At 48.8% G+C, this 19,349-nt stretch overlaps 1 protein-coding gene across 2 annotated transcripts in view; it reads left to right on the forward strand.

Annotated features, from left to right (window-relative positions):
• LOC120029073 (sortilin-related receptor-like) overlaps nt 1-19,349 on the forward strand; it is a 78,888-nt gene that overhangs the window by 48,509 nt on the left and 11,030 nt on the right. Inside the window, exons 16-34 of one of the 2 annotated variants that reach the window (XM_038974378.1) lie at nt 660-745; nt 1,081-1,253; nt 1,475-1,606; nt 9,790-9,881; nt 10,133-10,379; nt 10,918-11,056; nt 11,284-11,457; nt 12,366-12,479; nt 12,805-12,927; nt 13,117-13,236; nt 13,329-13,454; nt 13,619-13,729; nt 14,013-14,144; nt 14,375-14,506; nt 14,629-14,763; nt 17,168-17,317; nt 17,620-17,793; nt 18,162-18,290; nt 18,697-18,823. In XM_038974378.1, coding sequence (XP_038830306.1) covers nt 660-745; nt 1,081-1,253; nt 1,475-1,606; nt 9,790-9,881; nt 10,133-10,379; nt 10,918-11,056; nt 11,284-11,457; nt 12,366-12,479; nt 12,805-12,927; nt 13,117-13,236; nt 13,329-13,454; nt 13,619-13,729; nt 14,013-14,144; nt 14,375-14,506; nt 14,629-14,763; nt 17,168-17,317; nt 17,620-17,793; nt 18,162-18,290; nt 18,697-18,823 — 2,616 coding nt within the window. The remainder of the gene's footprint in view (nt 1-659; nt 746-1,080; nt 1,254-1,474; nt 1,607-9,789; nt 9,882-10,132; nt 10,380-10,917; nt 11,057-11,283; nt 11,458-12,365; nt 12,480-12,804; nt 12,928-13,116; nt 13,237-13,328; nt 13,455-13,618; nt 13,730-14,012; nt 14,145-14,374; nt 14,507-14,628; nt 14,764-17,167; nt 17,318-17,619; nt 17,794-18,161; nt 18,291-18,696; nt 18,824-19,349) is intronic. The other variant, XM_038974379.1, reaches the window with a different exon arrangement.

Here is a 19,349-nt window from a genome sequence, read left to right on the forward strand (position 1 = left end):
TTGACATACACTGAGTATACAAAACATTAAGAACACCTTCCTAATATTGAGTTGCCCCCCTCCTTTTGCCCTCAGAACAACCTCAATTCGTTGGGGTATGGACTCTACAAGGTGTCGAAAGTGTTCCACAGGGATGCTGGCCCATGTTGACTCCAATGCTTCCCCGTTATGTCAAGTTGGCTGGATGTCCTTTGGGTGTTGGACCATTCTTGATACACACTGTTGAGTGTGAAAAACCCAGCGGTGTTGCAGTCCTTGAAACAAACCGGTGCGCCTGGCACCTACTACCATACCCTGTTCAAAGGCACTTAAATATTTTGTCTTGCCCATTCACCCTCTGAATGGCACACATACACAATCCATGTCTCAATTGTCTCAAGGCTTAAAAATCCTTCTTTAACCTGCCTTTTTCCTTCCCTTCATCTACACTGATTTGAAGTGGATTGAACAATTGACATCCACAAGGGATCATAGCTTTCACCTGGTTCGTCTGTCATGGAAAGGGCATGTGTTCTTATATACTCAGTGTATATAAAATGGGGAACATGTAAACGTTTGTACTCCTCGTTTACACAACTACGCACAAGATACACTTTATGGGTGGTGGGTGTTTGTCTGACCATATTGTTAACCAGTTTGTGTGTGTGTCTCTCTCTCAGGTACAGAAAGGTGTCTGGGGACAGCTGTAGTGGAGGGGATGTAGAAGCCAGATTGGATGGAGAGATGCTGCCCTGTCCTGTAGGAGGTAAGCCTCCCCTCTCTCAATTAAGTAACCGTCATTCGAGCTGGACCAATAACCATCATGGTGGATGGGCCAATAAAAGAAACCGTCATTAGTGCACCACATAGTTATTAGTGAGTTATTAAAGTGACTATGCATAGATAATAACAGAGTAGCAGCAGCGTAAAAGAGGGGGGCAATGTAAATAGTCTGGGTAGCCATTTGATTAGATTACAGTACTGCTGTATACAAAATAAAAGGCTATTTGTCACTATTTTGTTGCCAGTTGTTACTCTTCACATGGATATAGATTAGAATGAATTGTATTAAGTGTTATTTTTTCTCCTGTTCTTCTCCAGAGAGTAATGAGTTCATCCTGTACGCTGTGAGGAACTCCATCCATCGCTATGACCTGGCCACAGGGACCGACCAGGCCCTGCCCCTCTCTGGTCTCCACGAGGCCGTGGCCCTGGACTTTGACTATGAAAGGAACTGCCTCTACTGGGCCGACATCTCGCTGGACACCATACAGGTCAGGGCCTTCACAGAAGGCACTCCGATGTAACCATGACTTACCCTATTCCCTATATAGTACATTACTTGTGTACTATATAGGGAATTAACTGCTATTTCGGACACAGAATCTATCCTACACACACTTCAGTGACCAAAGTACATACTGAATTGTGATTAGTGAAAAGTATATATACACACACTTCAGTGACCACATCCCTCCCTGTTCTCCCCCTCCAGAGGCTTTGTCTAAATGGCAGTACGGGACAGGAAGTGATCGTTAGGAAGGACCTGCAGAATGTGGAGGCCCTCACCTTTGACCCCATCAGCAGGCTGCTCTACTGGGTGGACGCGGGAGCGCAGAGGATTGAGGTAAACATGAGGAACAAGGATTTGTCCAGTATTTTATATATACTGGGCAAAAATATAAACGCAACATGCAACATTTTCAGTGATTTTTACTAAGTTACAGTTAATATAAGGAAATCAGTCAGTAGAATACATTCATTAGGCCCTAATCTATGGATTTCACATGACTGGGCAGGGCTGCAGCCGTGGGTAGGCCTGGGAGGGCATAAGTCCACCCACTTGGGAGCCAGGCCCAGTCAATCAGAATTAGTTTTTCCCCACAAAAGTGCATTATTACAGACAGAAATACTCCTCACTATCATCAGCTGTCTGGGTGGCTGGTCTCAGAGGATCCTGCAGCTGAAGGAGCCGGATGTGGAGGTCCTGGGCTGGCGTAGGGACACGTGGTCTTCGGTTGTCAAGCCTGTTGGAAGTACTGCCAAATTCTCTACTGCCAAATTCTTGAGACATCTGTGGCATTGTGTGATAAAACTGCACATTTTAGAGTGGCCTTTTATTGTCCCCAGCACAAGATGCAACTGTGTAATGATCATGCTGTTTAATCAGATTCTTGATATGCCACACCTGTCAGGTGGATGGATTATCTTGGCAAAGGAGAAATGTTCATTAACAGGGATGTATAAAAAAAATGTGTACTTAACATTTTAGAGAAATAAGCTTTTTGTGCGTATGTAACATTTCTGGGATCTTTTATATCAGCTCATGAAAAATAGGACCAACACTTCACATGTTGCGATTATATTTTTGTTCTGTGTGTATGTGTTTATTTATAAATATATTTATTTATTTATAAATGCATTTATTTATTTATAAATATATATACACTGCTCAAAAAATAAAGGGAACACTTAAACAACACAATGTAACTCCAAGTCAATCACACTTCTGTGAAATCAAACTGTCCACTTAGGAAGCAACACTGATTGACAATAAATGTCACATGCTGTTGTGCAAATGGAATAGACAACAGGTGGAAATTATAGGCAATTAGCAAGACACCCCCAATAAAGGAGTGGTTCTGCATGTGGTGACCACAGACCACTTCTCAGTTCCTATGCTTCCTGGCTGATGTTTTGGTCACTTTTGAATGCTGGCGGTGCTTTCACTCTAGTGGTAGCATGAGACGGAGTCTACAACCCACACAAGTGGCTCAGGTAGTGCAGCTCATCCAGGATAGCACATCAATGCGAGCTGTGGCAAGAAGGTTTGCTGTGTCTGTCAGCATAGTGTCCAGAGCATGGAGGCGCTACCAGGAGACAGGCCAGTACATCAGGAGACGTGGAGGAGGCCGTAGGAGGGCAACAACCCAGCAGCAGGACCGCTACCTCCGCCTTTGTGCAAGGAGGAGCACTGCCAGAGCCCTGCAAAATGACCTCCAGCAGGCCACAAATGTGCATGTGTCTGCTCAAACGGTCAGAAACAGACTCCATGAGGGTGGTATGAGGGCCCGACGTCCACAGGTGGGGGTTGTGCTTACAGCCCAACACCGTGCAGGACGTTTGGCATTTGCCAGAGAACACCAAGATTGGCAAATTCGCCACTGGCGCCCTGTGCTCTTCACAGATGAAAGCAGGTTCACACTGAGCACATGTGACAGACGTGACAGAGTCTAGAGACGCCGTGGAGAACGTTCTGCTGCCTGCAACATCCTCCAGCATGACCGGTTTGGCGGTGGGTCAGTCATGGTGTGGGGTGGCATTTCTTTGGGGGGCCTCACAGTCCTCCATGTGCTCGCCAGAGGTAGCCTGACTGCCATTAGGTACCGAGATGAGATCCTCAGACCCCTTGTGAGACCATATGCTGGTGCGGTTGGCCCTGGGTTCCTCCTAATGCAAGACAATGCTAGACCTCATGTGGCTGGAGTGTGTCAGCAGTTCCTGCAAGAGGAAGGCATTGATGCTATGGACTGGCCCGCCCGTTCCCCAGACCTGAATCCAATTGAGCACATCTGGGACTACATGTCTCGCTCCATCCACCAACGCCACATTGCACCACAGACTGTCCAGGAGTTGGCGGATGCTTTAGTCCAGGTCTGGGAGGAGATCCCTCAGGAGACCATCCGCCACCTCATCAGGAGCATGCCCAGGCGTTGTAGGGAGGTCATACAGGCACGTGGAGGCCACACACACTACTGAGCCTCATTTTGACTTGTTTTAAGGACATTACATCAAAGTTGGATCAGCCTGTAGTGTGGTTTTCCACTTTAATTTTGAGTGTGACTCCAAATCCAGACCTCCATGGGTTGATAAATTTGATTTCCATTGATAATTTTTGTGTGATTTTGTTGTCAGCACATTCAACTATGTAAAGAAAAAAGTATTTAATAAGAATGTTTCATTCATTCAGATCTAGGATGGGTTATTTTAGTGTTCCCTTTATTTTTTTGAGCAGTGTATATTTATTTAGATTATATATATTTATAAACTGGGTGGTTCGAGCCCTGAATGCTGATTGGCTAAACGCTGTGGTATATCAGACCGAATACCATGAGTATGACAAAACAATTTAATTACGTTGTTAACCAGTTTATAATAATAGCAATAAGGCACCTCAGGAGTTTGTGATATATGGCCAATATACCATGGCTAATGCTGTGTCCTAGCACTCCGCGTTGCGTCGTGCTTAAGAACAGCCTTTAGCCATGGTGTGTATATATTTATTTTATTTATTTATTTAACCTTTATTTAACTAGACAAGTCAGTTAAGAAAAAATCGTATTTACAATGATGGCCAAACCCGGACGATGCTGGGCCAATTGTGCGCCGCCCTATGGGACTCCCAATCACGGCCGGATGTGGTACAGCCTGGATATATTGGTCAAATACCACACCCCCTCGGGCCTTATTGCATAAATATTTCATATTTTTTTTCTCCATCTTATTGAAGCCTTGTTTGATTTAGATGTATTTTCTAACCTGATAAATGACATGCTACTGTATAGTGTCAGACAATCCAGTGTGTGATGATGTTGACCCACTCGTTGTGTTGTGTTGTGTAGGTGTCTAACCCTGATGTTGACCCACTCCATGTGTTGTGTTGTGTAGGTGTCTAACTCTGATGGTGACCCACTCCATGTGTTGTGTTGTGTAGGTGTCTAACCCTGATGTTGACCCACTCCATGTGTTGTGTTGTGTAGGTGTCTAACCCTGATGTTGACCCACTCCATGTGTATGTGTTGTGTAGGTGTCTAACCCTGATGTTGACCCACTCCATGTGTATGTGTTGTGTAGGTGTCTAACCCTGATGTTGACCCACTCCATGTGTATGTGTTGTGTAGGTGTCTAACCCTGATGGTGACCCACTCCATGTGTATGTGTTGTGTAGGTGTCTAACCCTGATGGTGACCCACTCCATGTGTTGTGTTGTGTAGGTGTCTAACCCTGATGTTGAACCACTCCATGTGTATGTGTTGTGTAGGTGTCTAACCCTGATGGTGACCCACTCCATGTGTATGTGTTGTGTAGGTGTCTAACCCTGATGGTGACCCACTCCATGTGTATGTGTTGTGTAGGTGTCTAACCCTGATGGTGACCCACTCCATGTGTTGTGTTGTGTAGGTGTATAACCCTGATGGTGACCCACTCCATGTGTATGTGTTGTGTAGGTGTCTAACCCTGATGTTGACCCACTCCATGTGTATGTGTTGTGTAGGTGTCTAACCCTGATGTTGACCCACTCCATGTGTTGTGTTGTGTAGGTGTCTAACTCTGATGGTGACCCACTCCATGTGTTGTGTTGTGTAGGTGTCTAACCCTGATGGTGACCCACTCCATGTGTTGTGTTGTGTAGGTGTCTAACTCTGATGGTGACCCACTCCATGTGTATGTGTTGTGTAGGTGTCTAACCCTGATGGTGACCCACTCCATGTGTATGTGTTGTGTAGGTGTCTAACCCTGATGTTGACCCACTCCATGTGTATGTGTTGTGTAGGTGTCTAACCCTGATGTTGACCCACTCGTTGTGTTGTGTAGGTGTCTAACCCTGATGGTGACCCACTCCATGTGTTGTGTTGTGTAGGTGTCTAACCCTGATGTTGACCCACTCCATGTGTATGTGTTGTGTAGGTGTCTAACCCTGATGTTGACCCACTCGTTGTGTTGTGTAGGTGTCTAACTCTGATGGTGACTCACTCCATGTGTATGTGTTGTGTAGGTGTCTAACCCTGATGTTGACCCACTCCATGTGTATGTGTTGTGTAGGTGTCTAACCCTGATGTTGACCCACTCCATGTGTATGTGTTGTGTAGGTGTCTAACCCTGATGTTGACCCACTCGTTGTGTTGTGTAGGTGTCTAACCCTGATGGTGACCCACTCCATGTGTATGTGTTGTGTAGGTGTCTAACCCTGATGTTGACCCACTCGTTGTGTTGTGTAGGTGTCTAACCCTGATGTTGACCCACTCCATGTGTATGTGTTGTGTAGGTGTCTAACCCTGATGGTGACCCACTCCATGTGTTGTGTTGTGTAGGTGTCTAACCCTGATGTTGACCCACTCCATGTGTTGTGTAGGTGTCTAACCCTGATGTTGACCCACTCGTTGTGTTGTGTAGGTGTCTAACCCTGATGTTGACCCACTCCATGTGTTGTGTTGTGTAGGTGTCTAACCCTGATGTTGACCCACTCCATGTGTATGTGTTGTGTAGGTGTCTAACCCTGATGTTGACCCACTCCATGTGTATGTGTTGTGTAGGTGTCTAACCCTGATGTTGACCCACTCCATGTGTATGTGTTGTGTAGGTGTCTAACCCTGATGTTGACCCACTCCATGTGTATGTATTGTGTAGGTGTCTAACCCTGATGGTGACCCACTCCATGTGTATGTGTTGTGTAGGTGTCTAACCCTGATGGTGACCCACTCCATGTGTATGTGTTGTGTAGGTGTCTAACCCTGATGTTGACCCACTCGTTGTGTATGTGTTGTGTAGGTGTCTAACCCTGATGTTGACACACTCCATGTGTATGTGTTGTGTAGGTGTCTAACCCTGATGTTGACACACTCCATGTGTATGTGTTGTGTAGGTGTCTAACCCTGATGTTGACCCACTCCATGTGTATGTGTTGTGTAGGTGTCTAACCCTGATGTTGACCCACTCGTTGTGTATGTGTTGTGTAGGTGTCTAACCCTGATGTTGACCCACTCGTTGTGTATGTGTTGTGTAGGTGTCTAACCCTGATGTTGACCCACTCCATGTGTTGTGTAGGTGTCTAACCCTGATGTTGACCCACTCGTTGTGTTGTGTAGGTGTCTAACCCTGATGTTGACCCACTCCATGTGTATGTGTTGTGTAGGTGTCTAACCCTGATGTTGACCCACTCGTTGTGTTGTGTAGGTGTCTAACCCTGATGTTGACCCACTCGTTGTGTTGTGTAGGTGTCTAACCCTGATGTTGACCCACTCCATGTGTTGTGTAGGTGTCTAACCCTGATGTTGACCCACTCCATGTGTATGTGTTGTGTAGGTGTCTAACCCTGATGTTGACCCACTCCATGTGTTGTGTTGTGTAGGTGTCTAACCCTGATGTTGACCCACTCCATGTGTATGTGTTGTGTAGGTGTCTAACCCTGATGTTGACCCACTCCATGTGTTGTGTTGTGTAGGTGTCTAACCCTGATGTTGACCCACTCCATGTGTATGTGTTGTGTAGGTGTCTAACCCTGATGTTGACCCACTCCATGTGTATGTGTTGTGTAGGTGTCTAACTCTGATGGTGACTCACTCCATGTGTATGTGTTGTGTAGGTGTCTAACCCTGATGTTGACCCACTCCATGTGTATGTGTTGTGTAGGTGTCTAACCCTGATGTTGACCCACTCCATGTGTTGTGTTGTGTAGGTGTCTAACCCTGATGTTGACCCACTCCATGTGTATGTGTTGTGTAGGTGTCTAACCCTGATGTTGACCCACTCCATGTGTTGTGTTGTGTAGGTGTCTAACTCTGATGGTGACCCACTCCATGTGTATGTGTTGTGTAGGTGTCTAACCCTGATGGTGACCCACTCCATGTGTATGTGTTGTGTAGGTGTCTAACCCTGATGTTGACCCACTCCATGTGTATGTGTTGTGTAGGTGTCTAACCCTGATGTTGACCCACTCGTTGTGTTGTGTAGGTGTCTAACCCTGATGGTGACCCACTCCATGTGTTGTGTTGTGTAGGTGTCTAACCCTGATGTTGACCCACTCCATGTGTATGTGTTGTGTAGGTGTCTAACCCTGATGTTGACCCACTCGTTGTGTTGTGTAGGTGTCTAACTCTGATGGTGACTCACTCCATGTGTATGTGTTGTGTAGGTGTCTAACCCTGATGTTGACCCACTCCATGTGTATGTGTTGTGTAGGTGTCTAACCCTGATGTTGACCCACTCCATGTGTATGTGTTGTGTAGGTGTCTAACCCTGATGTTGACCCACTCGTTGTGTTGTGTAGGTGTCTAACCCTGATGGTGACCCACTCCATGTGTATGTGTTGTGTAGGTGTCTAACCCTGATGTTGACCCACTCGTTGTGTTGTGTAGGTGTCTAACCCTGATGTTGACCCACTCCATGTGTTGTGTTGTGTAGGTGTCTAACCCTGATGTTGACCCACTCCATGTGTATGTGTTGTGTAGGTGTCTAACCCTGATGTTGACCCACTCCATGTGTATGTGTTGTGTAGGTGTCTAACCCTGATGTTGACCCACTCCATGTGTATGTGTTGTGTAGGTGTCTAACCCTGATGTTGACCCACTCCATGTGTATGTGTTGTGTAGGTGTCTAACCATGATGGTGACCCACTCCATGTGTATGTGTTGTGTAGGTGTCTAACCCTGATGGTGACCCACTCCATGTGTATGTGTTGTGTAGGTGTCTAACCCTGATGTTGACCCACTCGTTGTGTATGTGTTGTGTAGGTGTCTAACCCTGATGTTGACACACTCCATGTGTATGTGTTGTGTAGGTGTCTAACCCTGATGTTGACCCACTCCATGTGTATGTGTTGTGTAGGTGTCTAACCCTGATGTTGACCCACTCGTTGTGTATGTGTTGTGTAGGTGTCTAACCCTGATGTTGACCCACTCCATGTGTATGTGTTGTGTAGGTGTCTAACCCTGATGTTGACCCACTCGTTGTGTATGTGTTGTGTAGGTGTCTAACCCTGATGTTGACCCACTCCATGTGTTGTGTAGGTGTCTAACCCTGATGTTGACCCACTCGTTGTGTTGTGTAGGTGTCTAACCCTGATGTTGACCCACTCCATGTGTATGTGTTGTGTAGGTGTCTAACCCTGATGTTGACCCACTCGTTGTGTTGTGTAGGTGTCTAACCCTGATGTTGACCCACTCCATGTGTTGTGTAGGTGTCTAACCCTGATGTTGACCCACTCCATGTGTTGTGTAGGTGTCTAACCCTGATGTTGACCCACTCCATGTGTATGTGTTGTGTAGGTGTCTAACCCTGATGTTGACCCACTCCATGTGTATGTGTTGTGTAGGTGTCTAACCCTGATGTTGACCCACTCGTTGTGTTGTGTAGGTGTCTAACCCTGATGTTGACCCACTCCATGTGTTGTGTAGGTGTCTAACCCTGATGTTGACCCACTCCATGTGTTGTGTAGGTGTCTAACCCTGATGTTGACCCACTCCATGTGTATGTGTTGTGTAGGTGTCTAACCCTGATGTTGACCCACTCCATGTGTTGTGTAGGTGTCTAACCCTGATGTTGACCCACTCCATGTGTATGTGTTGTGTAGGTGTCTAACCCTGATGTTGACCCACTCCATGTGTTGTGTTGTGTAGGTGTCTAACCCTGATGTTGACCCACTCCATGTGTATGTGTTGTGTAGGTGTCTAACCCTGATGTTGACCCACTCCATGTGTATGTGTTGTGTAGGTGTCTAACTCTGATGGTGACTCACTCCATGTGTATGTGTTGTGTAGGTGTCTAACCCTGATGTTGACCCACTCCATGTGTATGTGTTGTGTAGGTGTCTAACCCTGATGTTGACCCACTCCATGTGTTGTGTTGTGTAGGTGTCTAACCCTGATGTTGACCCACTCCATGTGTATGTGTTGTGTAGGTGTCTAACCCTGATGTTGACCCACTCCATGTGTATGTGTTGTGTAGGTGTCTAACCCTGATGTTGACCCACTCCATGTGTTGTGTTGTGTAGGTGTCTAACCCTGATGTTGACCCACTCGTTGTGTTGTGTAGGTGTCTAACCCTGATGGGGACCTACGTCACACTCTGCTCAACTCCTCAGTGCTGGAGCATCCCAGAGCTCTGGTCCTCATGCCAGGAGAGAGGTAACAGTCTAATAACTTTGAATAACTACCATACATTTTTCAATCAAATACATTTAGAAAGCCTTTTTTACACAAAAAAATTCTCCCTCATGACCGACTGGTAAAGGAGCAATCTGTGATTGCTACATACATTTTGGACTTTACAGCTTTGTTTTTGTTTGAACTGCAGATTGCCCCTTTAACGTAAATAACATCAATGCTAATATCTGTCTGATATACTTCCTTAATCTGTGATGCGTCTCTCCTACCAGCCTGATGTTCTGGACGGATTGGGGCGACCGTGCGGCCGGCGTGTACCGAGGCTACATGGACGGCTCCAACGTGTCATGCATCGTGTCCGAGGGCGTCCGCTGGCCCAACGGCATCACGGCTGACGACCAATGGCTGTACTGGACCGAGGCCTACGGCGATCGCATCGAGCGGGCCGACTTCGCCGGCGGTCAGCGCAGCGTGGTCATGGAGGGCCTGCCTCACCCCTATGCCATTGCTGTTTTCAAGGTACTTTAGAACGGCCGATGTGTGCTTATGGACTTTTCAGGCCCACTGTGATATTTATAGCCGTTTTTGATTATTTAAGTGAATGTAAACCCGTTGATTCTTGAAGAATATCCCTTATAAATGCCTTTACAAGCTTAGTTAATTTGTCTTAATGTCTTTCGATGTAGACTGCAGTAGGACATCATCCTACACAGCATGTCAACCTCACTCTTGCAGATGTCAACAACAACAGATTTACAATCTGCCCAGGACTGTCACTATTGACTTTTTCCAAATGTGCCCCCTCCCTTGAGGCATGTCCACATTGGAATTAGCCAATAGAGGCAGTCTTGGCAAATAAGAATGTTATTGATGTCTGGAAGCAAAACGTCGGCAAACTGTGTATGATGATGTCATATCGCAGAATTCTACCCTTTTAGGTTATTGAGTGTGCAACACTGGGGATAACTCTGGCACATACTGTAGAAAGATATCCAGGTTTGTTTTCATAGTCTCACAGTTACTTGGCAAATCCTCATTGGCCTGTGTGTGTTTTCAGAATGACCTGTACTGGGATGACTGGTCAAGGAGGGGCATCTTCAAGGCTCCCAAAGCAGGTTCCCAGGACAACGAACTCATAGTGGGTAGACTGACCGGGGTCATGGACCTCAAAATCTTCTACAAGGGCAAGACCAGAGGTGAGAGACAAGCGGCAAAATCATATTTAAGAATCAATAAACCCTCAAAGAACTTAAATTGTCAGCATTAAATAGATATTATCAGAATGCTACTCTGGAAGGGACAATACTGGAAGCTTTGTTTGGACAGCCACACTACTTCAGCAGAGTTAGATGAATGGCATGATTGGATCTACGTGTACCTGTCTGCTCATGACAAACCTGTGTGTGTGTCTCCACTCTTCCAGGCCATAATGCCTGTGCAGACCAACCCTGTAGCCTACTGTGTCTGCCCCAGCCCGGGCACCGCCACACCTGTGTATGCCCCGACGGCGCGCCAACCACCACCCTAGCCAGCGGGGAGCTCCAGTGCCAGTGTCCCACCGGCTACCAGCTCCACAACAACACCTGCGTCAAGACAGGTGAGGCATGGCACACACACACACACACACACTAACATACGTGCACTCCGGCTCTCTGACAGACAAACACACACACACACACACACACACACACACACACACACACACACACACACACACACACACACACAATGGTCTCTGTGGGTACAAAATACTACTGATCAAATCACATTTTATTTGTCACATACGCTGAAAACAACAGGTGTAGGTAGACCTTACTGTGAAATGCTTCCTTACGAGCACTTAACTAATTCATGCCATGCGATTAACCAACAATACAGTTTGAAAAAAGTAGGTAAGAAAAATGTTGTAAATAAACTAAAGGAAAAATAGTAACCCAATGAAATAACAATAACGAGGCTATATACAAAGGGTACCGAGTCAATGTGTAGAGGTACGGGCTAGTCGAGGTAATTGAGGTAATATGTGCATTTATAAAGAGGTAAAATGACTATACATAGATAATAAACAAATGCATGATAAAGTATTGAGGTTCTCGACATAGTCCTTCAGACGACCCTATCACAGTACTACAGATCCACAATGGTGCAGGCTTTTGTTCCCACCTAGCACTACCACCCGTGTCACCTAATTCAACTAATCGCCAAGCGATGAGTTGAATCAGGCGTGTTAGTACTGGGCTGGACCAAAAGCCTGCAGAGCCTGCGGCGGGCCCGTCGCCAGGAACCGGGATTGAAGATCCGTGCCTCAGTGAATGCAGAGAACCACTGCCCTCCTCTCCCTCTTCCTGACTGGCCGTGTGACTGGTGGTTGTTCTGCAAGGACCACTTTGGAAAGAAGTGTTTTTGTTGACACTTTTATATGCTGTCCTTTAGGATTCAGATACACTTCTTGATGATGTGCGTTGTATTTGCAATCCAAAATCGAATGAAATTCACCTCCCCCAGAACACACGTGCCTGCCCAACCAGTACCGCTGCGCCAACGGCAAGTGCATCAGCAGCATCTGGAAGTGCGACAGCGACAACGACTGTGGCGACATGAGCGACGAGCAGGAGTGCCGTGAGTGGAGCCAAAATGGCACCCTATTCCCTATATAGTGCACTACTTTGGGTCAGGCCATTTCAGACACACAGCTAGACAATGGACAACTCACTCAGATTATTCTGTTTATTATTATTGTTGTAAAACTGATTGGGTGTTGAATCCTTGTTTGTGAAGTACATAGTGAATGAAATGGATCCAACAGATAATGTTCAATAGAGCCGGACTAGAGTTTGTTGCTGTCACTGTCACAATACACTCTGCTTTGAGTCTCTGCTGCTGTTCTTTCTCTGTCCTTCTGGGCTCTATGTCAACACCCTGCCCCCTGTTTGTCCCCCTCCAGCCACCACCTCCTGTGACCCGTCCATCCAGTATCGCTGTGTGGCGTCCGGCTCCTGCATCCCGCTGGCCTTCAAGTGTGACCACGAGGACGACTGTGGGGACAACAGTGACGAGGAACACTGTGGTACGAGGACGAGAGAGTGTGTGTGTATGTTTTGTATCCATCCATTCAGTCGTGTGTGTGTGTGTGTGTGCATTCACTTCCAAGCATGTTTTTTACTGATAACGTGTGCTCTAGCCTGTATGACTTCTGAGATTGTATATAGCCTACGTGATGCTTCCTCTGATTACTGACTGTGTGTGTGTATCCCAGAGAGTCACCAGTGTGGATCAGGGGAGTTCTCGTGTGCTCGTGGCGTGTGTATCCGCGACGCCTGGCGATGTGACGGAGACAATGACTGCAGGGACTGGTCAGACGAGGCCAACTGTACAGGTGCGATCAGGAACATGTTAAAAAAAAAAGTCTCTCTCTTAGTCTCTCCATCACTCTTACTCTCTCTCTCCCTCCCTCCCTCCCGGTATCAGTGGGTCACCACACCTGTGAGGCCAGTAGTTTCCAGTGTCTTACGGGCCACTGTATCCCTAAGCGCTGGGTGTGTGACGGTGATGACGACTGTCAGGACAGCTCTGACGAGGAGCAAGCACATTGCGGTGAGGGGAAACACACACACAATGTTATGTCATTGTTATGACAATGCTATGACAGTGTTAGGTAGCCTTTATGAAGGACAGTTCAAGCAGTGTTACCCAGATTTCTATGCCCAGCCTTTGATAGGATGGTTTGGCACTAACAGATGCTGTGTTGTTGTTGACAGTGGGGGATCGCTGTAATGGCTTCCTGTGTTCCAACGGCACCTGTCTGCCTGCCAGCGCCCACTGCAACGGAGTACAGGACTGCCCAGGGGGCGCCGACGAGCAACACTGTGGTGAGTGACCAACTGCAAGACGAACTAGAACCCCTGCAAACTATAGAAGTAGAATCTCCGGAAAATAGAATCTATTTCTATGCTGCAGACATTGTGTATGCGTACCGTTATTGTTGTTTTTCGCCTGCTACCCCAGATGCACTTTGGTCTTTCGAAAAACGGAAACATTTGATGGCTATTGTCGTAGAAAAGAGTTCAAATGAGAATATCGTTGAGAATCTCTCAGATGTATATCCCATTGTAATATAGTAGTACTGTGTCTGTGTCTGTCCCCTCCTTGCAGATCCCCTGTGTACGCGCTACATGGATTTTGTGTGTCAGAACCGAGCCCAGTGCCTGTTCCAGTCTCTGGTGTGTGACGGCATCAAACACTGCGAGGACGGATCCGATGAGGACGTGGCCTACGCCGGCTGCTGTGAGTCCTACTCCACTAACCCCACCTTCACAGAAAACACTACAACTTTGCTGATATCTACAGTCACTATATACATATCTTTTCCTGTGCATGTGACCGAACCTGGGTCATGTTCAAAAGGAAAAATCCGGAGGGAAACATTTAAAAACGTGCAACGGAAAAGGAACAAGCATTCCTTATTTGGTTTCACTGTCGGTCCTAGAAAGGCATTGAAATATCTCTCCCTCTAGCCACTCACCCTGAGTTTGAGAAGACGTGTGACCCCTACAACTTCCAGTGCGCCAACGGGTTGTGTGTGAGCCTGGGGTGGAAGTGTGACGGCATGAACGACTGCGGGGACTACTCTGACGAAGCCAACTGTGGTGAGTACACACATTGTGTGTGTTTGCGTGTCACATGCATCAGTTGTGTTCACTGCAGCGCTTTATAAATGAAGTGTTTGTATCTAGAAATGAGATTATTCCTGAGTGTGTGTATGTTTCAGGCTCCCCCACTGAGGGGCCAGGCTGCACACGGGACTTCCAATACGAGTGTCGTAACGGGCGCTGTGTGCCCTCCTGGTGGAAGTGTGACGGAGAGAATGACTGTGGAGACTGGTCTGACGAGGCTCAGTGCTCTGGTACATACTCTCTCTCTCTGTCTCTCTGTGTCTGTCTCGCTTTCTCTGTGCCCGTCTGTCTCGCTCGCTCTGCGTCTCTCGCTCGCTTTGCCTCTCTCTCTCGCTCTCTCTCTGCCTCTCTTGCGCTCTCTCGCTCTCTCTCTGCCTCTCTCGCTCTCTCTCTGCCTCTCTCGCTCTCTCTCTGCCTCTCTCGCTCTCTCTCTGCCTCTCTCGCTCTCTCTCTGCCTCTCTCGCTCTCTCTCTGCCTCTCTTGCGCTCTCTGCCTCTCTCGCGCTCTCTGCCTCTCGCGCTCTCTGCCTCTCGCGCTCTCTGCCTCTCGCGCTCTCTGCCTCTCGCGCTCTCTGCCTCTCGCGCTCTCTGCCTCTCGCGCTCTCTGCCTCTCGCGCTCTCTGCCTCTCGCGCTCTCTCTCGCTCTCTCTCGCTCTCTCTCGCTCTCTGTCGCTCTCTCTCGCTCTCTCTCTGCCTCTCTTGCGCTCTCTGTCTCTCTTGCGCTCTCTGCCTCTCTTGCGCTCTCTGCCTCTCTCGCTTTGTCTCTGCCTCTCTCGCTTTGTCTCTGCCTCTCTCGCTCTGTCTCTGCCTCTCTCGCTCTGTCTCTGCCTCTCTCGCTCTGTCTCTGCCTCTCTCGCTCTGTCTCTGCCTCTCTCGCTCTGTCTCTGCCTCTCTCGCTCTGTCTCTGCCTCTCTCGCTCTGTCTCTGCCTCTCTCGCTCTGCCTCTCTCGCTCTGTCTCTCTCGCTCTGCCTCTGCCTCTCTCGCTCTGTCTCTGCCTCTCTCGCTCTGTCTCTGCCTCTCTCGCTCTGTCTCTGCCTCTCTCGCTCTGTCTCTGCCTCTCTCGCTCTGTCTCTGCCTCTCTCGCTCTGTCTCTGCCTCTCTCGCTCTGTCTCTGCCTCTCTCGCTCTGTCTCTGCCTCTCTCGCTCTGTCTCTGCCTCTCTCGCTCTGTCTCTGCCTCTCTCGCTCTGTCTCTGCCTCTCTCGCGCTCTCTGCCTCTCGCGCTCTCTGCCTCTCGCGCTCTCTGCCTCTCGCGCTCTCTGCCTCTCGCGCTCTCTGCCTCTCGCGCTCTCTGCCTCTCGCGCTCTCTGCCTCTCGCGCTCTCTGCCTCTCGCGCTCTCTGCCTCTCGCGCTCTCTGCCTCTCTTGCGCTCTCTGTCTCTCTTGCGCTCTCTGCCTCTCTTGCGCTCTCTGCCTCTCTCGCTTTGTCTCTGCCTCTCTCGCTTTGTCTCTGCCTCTCTCGCTCTGTCTCTGCCTCTCTCGCTCTGTCTCTGCCTCTCTCGCTCTGTCTCTCTCGCTCTGCCTCTGCCTCTCTCGCTCTGCCTCTGCCTCTCTCGCTCTGTCTCTGCCTCTCTCGCTCTGTCTCTGCCTCTCTCGCTCTGTCTCTGCCTCTCTCGCTCTGTCTCTGCCTCTCTCGCTCTGTCTCTGCCTCTCTCGCTCTGTCTCTGCCTCTCTCGCTCTGTCTCTGCCTCTCTCGCTCTGTCTCTCTCGCTCTGTCTCTCTCGCTCTGCCTCTCTCGCTCTGCCTCTGCCTCTCTCGCTCTGCCTCTGCCTCTCTCGCTCTGTCTCTGCCTCTCTCGCTCTGTCTCTGCCTCTCTCGCTCTGTCTCTGCCTCTCTCGCTCTGTCTCTGCCTCTCTCGCTCTGTCTCTGCCTCTCTCGCTCTGTCTCTGCCTCTCTCGCTCTGTCTCTGCCTCTCTCGCTCTGTCTCTGCCTCTCTCGCTCTGTCTCTGCCTCTCTCGCTCTGTCTCTGCCTCTCTCGCTCTGTCTCTGCCTCTCGCGCTCTCTGTCTCTCGCGCTCTCAGCCTCTAGCGCTCTCTGCCTCTAGCGCTCTCTGCCTCTCGCGCTCTCTGCCTCTCGCGCTCTCTGCCTCTCGCGCTCTCTGCCTCTCGCGCTCTCTGCCTCTCGCGCTCTCTGCCTCTCGCGCTCTCTGCCTCTCGCGCTCTCTCGCTCTCACTGTCTCTCTCGCTCTCACTGTCTCTCGCTCTCACTGTCTCTCTCGCTCTCACTGTCTCTCTCGCTCTCTCTGTCTCTCTCGCTCTCTCTGTCTCTGTCTCGCTCTCTGTCTCTGTCTCGCTCTCTCTGTCTCTCTCGCTCTCTGTCTGTCTCTGCCTCTTGCTCTTTCTCTCTGTCTCGCTCTCTCTCTGTATCGCTCTCTCTGTCTCGCTCTCTCTGTCTCGCTCTCTCTGTCTCGCTCTCTCTGTCTCTCTCGCTCTCTGTCTCTCTCGCTCTCTGTCTCTGCCTCTTGCTCTCTCTCTCTCTCTCTCTCTCTCTCTCTCTCTCACTCTCTTACTCTCACTCTCTCTCTCTCTTACTCTCTCACTCTCTTACTCTCTTACTCTGTCACTCCTGCCAGATCTCTATGACCAAACCATTTGAAGTGTTATGTGTATCTAAACCTCTTCCTCTCTGTTTTCTTAGGAGTCACGCCCCACACCCCTGCCCCAGGCCCGTCGTCCTGTGCCCCTAACCGCTTCCACTGTGGCTCGGGAGCCTGTATAGTCAACTCCTGGGTGTGTGACGGCTATGCTGACTGTCCCGATGGCAGTGATGAACTGGGCTGTCCCACAGGTGAACCACCATCTCCATCTACACCAAAGGGCTTGCCACCTTGGCTACACAGCTCAGGACTAGTTATATAGCTGTATGTAGGTAGGGCCAGGTGGTTATTCCTGACCATGTGACTTGGCCAGAAAACATGTTGGAGCTACTTGTCTCCTTTCATTCGTCTGCAGCGATTGGAAAAGACTCATGGTGGGATCTCAGCATTAGGCAGGGTAAGGTAAGACAGAGGAGCGCTTTTTTTGCTCGCTCGGACGCTCTCTTCTGTGAGATCGTTTCAGACGTGTGGTTATGTTCTGTTTCCATGGCAGCAGCCAACGGCACGGCGACACAGGCTCCGTGGCTCACCCAAGCCCCTCCCCTGCCCCCTGGCCGCTGCAGCAGGGGCCAGTTCCTCTGCCAGAAGCCTCCCACCTGCATCTCTAACTGGCAGCGCTGCGACGGCCACCAACATTGCCTGGACGGTTCGGACGAAGCCCACTGTCGTAAGTGTTACACACAGAGTGTGGAGGACCTATGGTCCTCATGGGGCCACGGGTCTAATTCAGCCAGTCAGCCAGCCAGTCAGTACACAGACTTGAGGGGAGACTTTCAAACTGGCCAAAAAGGTGCGTCTGATACACATAGCCAACCCAGTAACGGTGTTCATTCATAAAATGCACAAAACACAGTTCCATCTTGAGTCAGTACCACAAAAAATAAACAAGACTAAGACACTGGAGCGTTGACGTTTCACTCTGCGTGCCGAGTAAACCTTGAAAGGGGATATGGTTCTCACACTTGTCTCTCTTCTCCTTTTCTCTCTTTCCCTTCCTCCCTCTGTCTTCTTTCTCTCGTTCTCTTTGTCTGGTAGCCACGCGAGGGCCTCTGACGTGTGTGAACGGCACGCGCTGCGCTGACGGGGAGGCCTGCGTGCTGGACGGTGAGAAATGTGACGGCTTCATGGACTGCTCCGACCACAGTGACGAGGACAACTGCACCAGTGAGTCTTCAGTAGCCAGGCTTCTTCCGCACTTAAAGGGAGACTAGGGAATGTACAATCATCACACGCTGCGGGCAACTTCCTGCTTTACAGACGTCAACAACAACAGAACTAAAATCTGCCCAAGAAAGACTGCCCCTATTGGCTCTTGAAACAGACCCACACCGAGCTAATAGAGGCAGTCCTGGCCAATTCTAATGTTGTTGTTTATTTCTGTATTCAGGAAGTGGTCCTGCTGTGTATTACGATGTCATATTGCTGAGTCTACTTTTAATGAAAATCATGTCACAGCCCCAATCAATTTACATAAGCAGAGTCTTCAGTCATCCAGGCGAGGGTGATGGCGTAGTATCTCTCCTCTCTCACGTTTGTACTGGGGGTGGGTTTCTGACCTGTCTGTCTGTAGCCGACTCTCTGGTCTACAAGATCCAGAACCTGCAGTGGACGGCAGACTTCTCTGGCGCCATCACCCTCACCTGGTCCAGACCTAAGAACCTGCCCCTGACCTCTTGCTACTTCCTCATCTACTTCAGGTCAGTCTGTGTGTTCTGTCTGTCTGTGTGAGAGTGTCCATGTGTTGTGAGTGTGTGTGTGTGTCTCCAGGGCCAGCTCTAGCCTTTTGGGGGCCCTAAGCAAGATTTGGTTTCCCTCCCACCTTGCGGCAAACATTTTTAGTGCCCCCTCTCTTGACAGCGTAGAGAAGAATTTAAGTTTGTAGTTAATTTCCTGCAATTCTACACATTTTGCCATGGGGCATAGAAACATTTTGCAGTTTTAAAGCAAGTTTTCTGTAATTGTATAACAATTTTATAACACATTGCAATTCTACTCATTTTTCCATGGGTTGGAGATGTAGTTTTAAAGCTAAATTCCTGCAATATTTCACATTTCACCATGACTAAACCATTATAATATGATGTCTGCGTGAGGATGTCTAACAAAATAAATGGGGGGCCCCCTGGATGTCAGGGCCCTGGTCACATGTCCTGCGTGCCCGCTCAATATTCAGCCATGATTACTACAAGTTTAGATAGCTAGCTAACTACCAATCTAAAAATT

This window comes from Salvelinus namaycush, chromosome 34 (genome assembly GCF_016432855.1).
Source record: "Salvelinus namaycush isolate Seneca chromosome 34, SaNama_1.0, whole genome shotgun sequence".
Taxonomy (NCBI): Eukaryota; Metazoa; Chordata; class Actinopteri; order Salmoniformes; family Salmonidae; genus Salvelinus; species Salvelinus namaycush.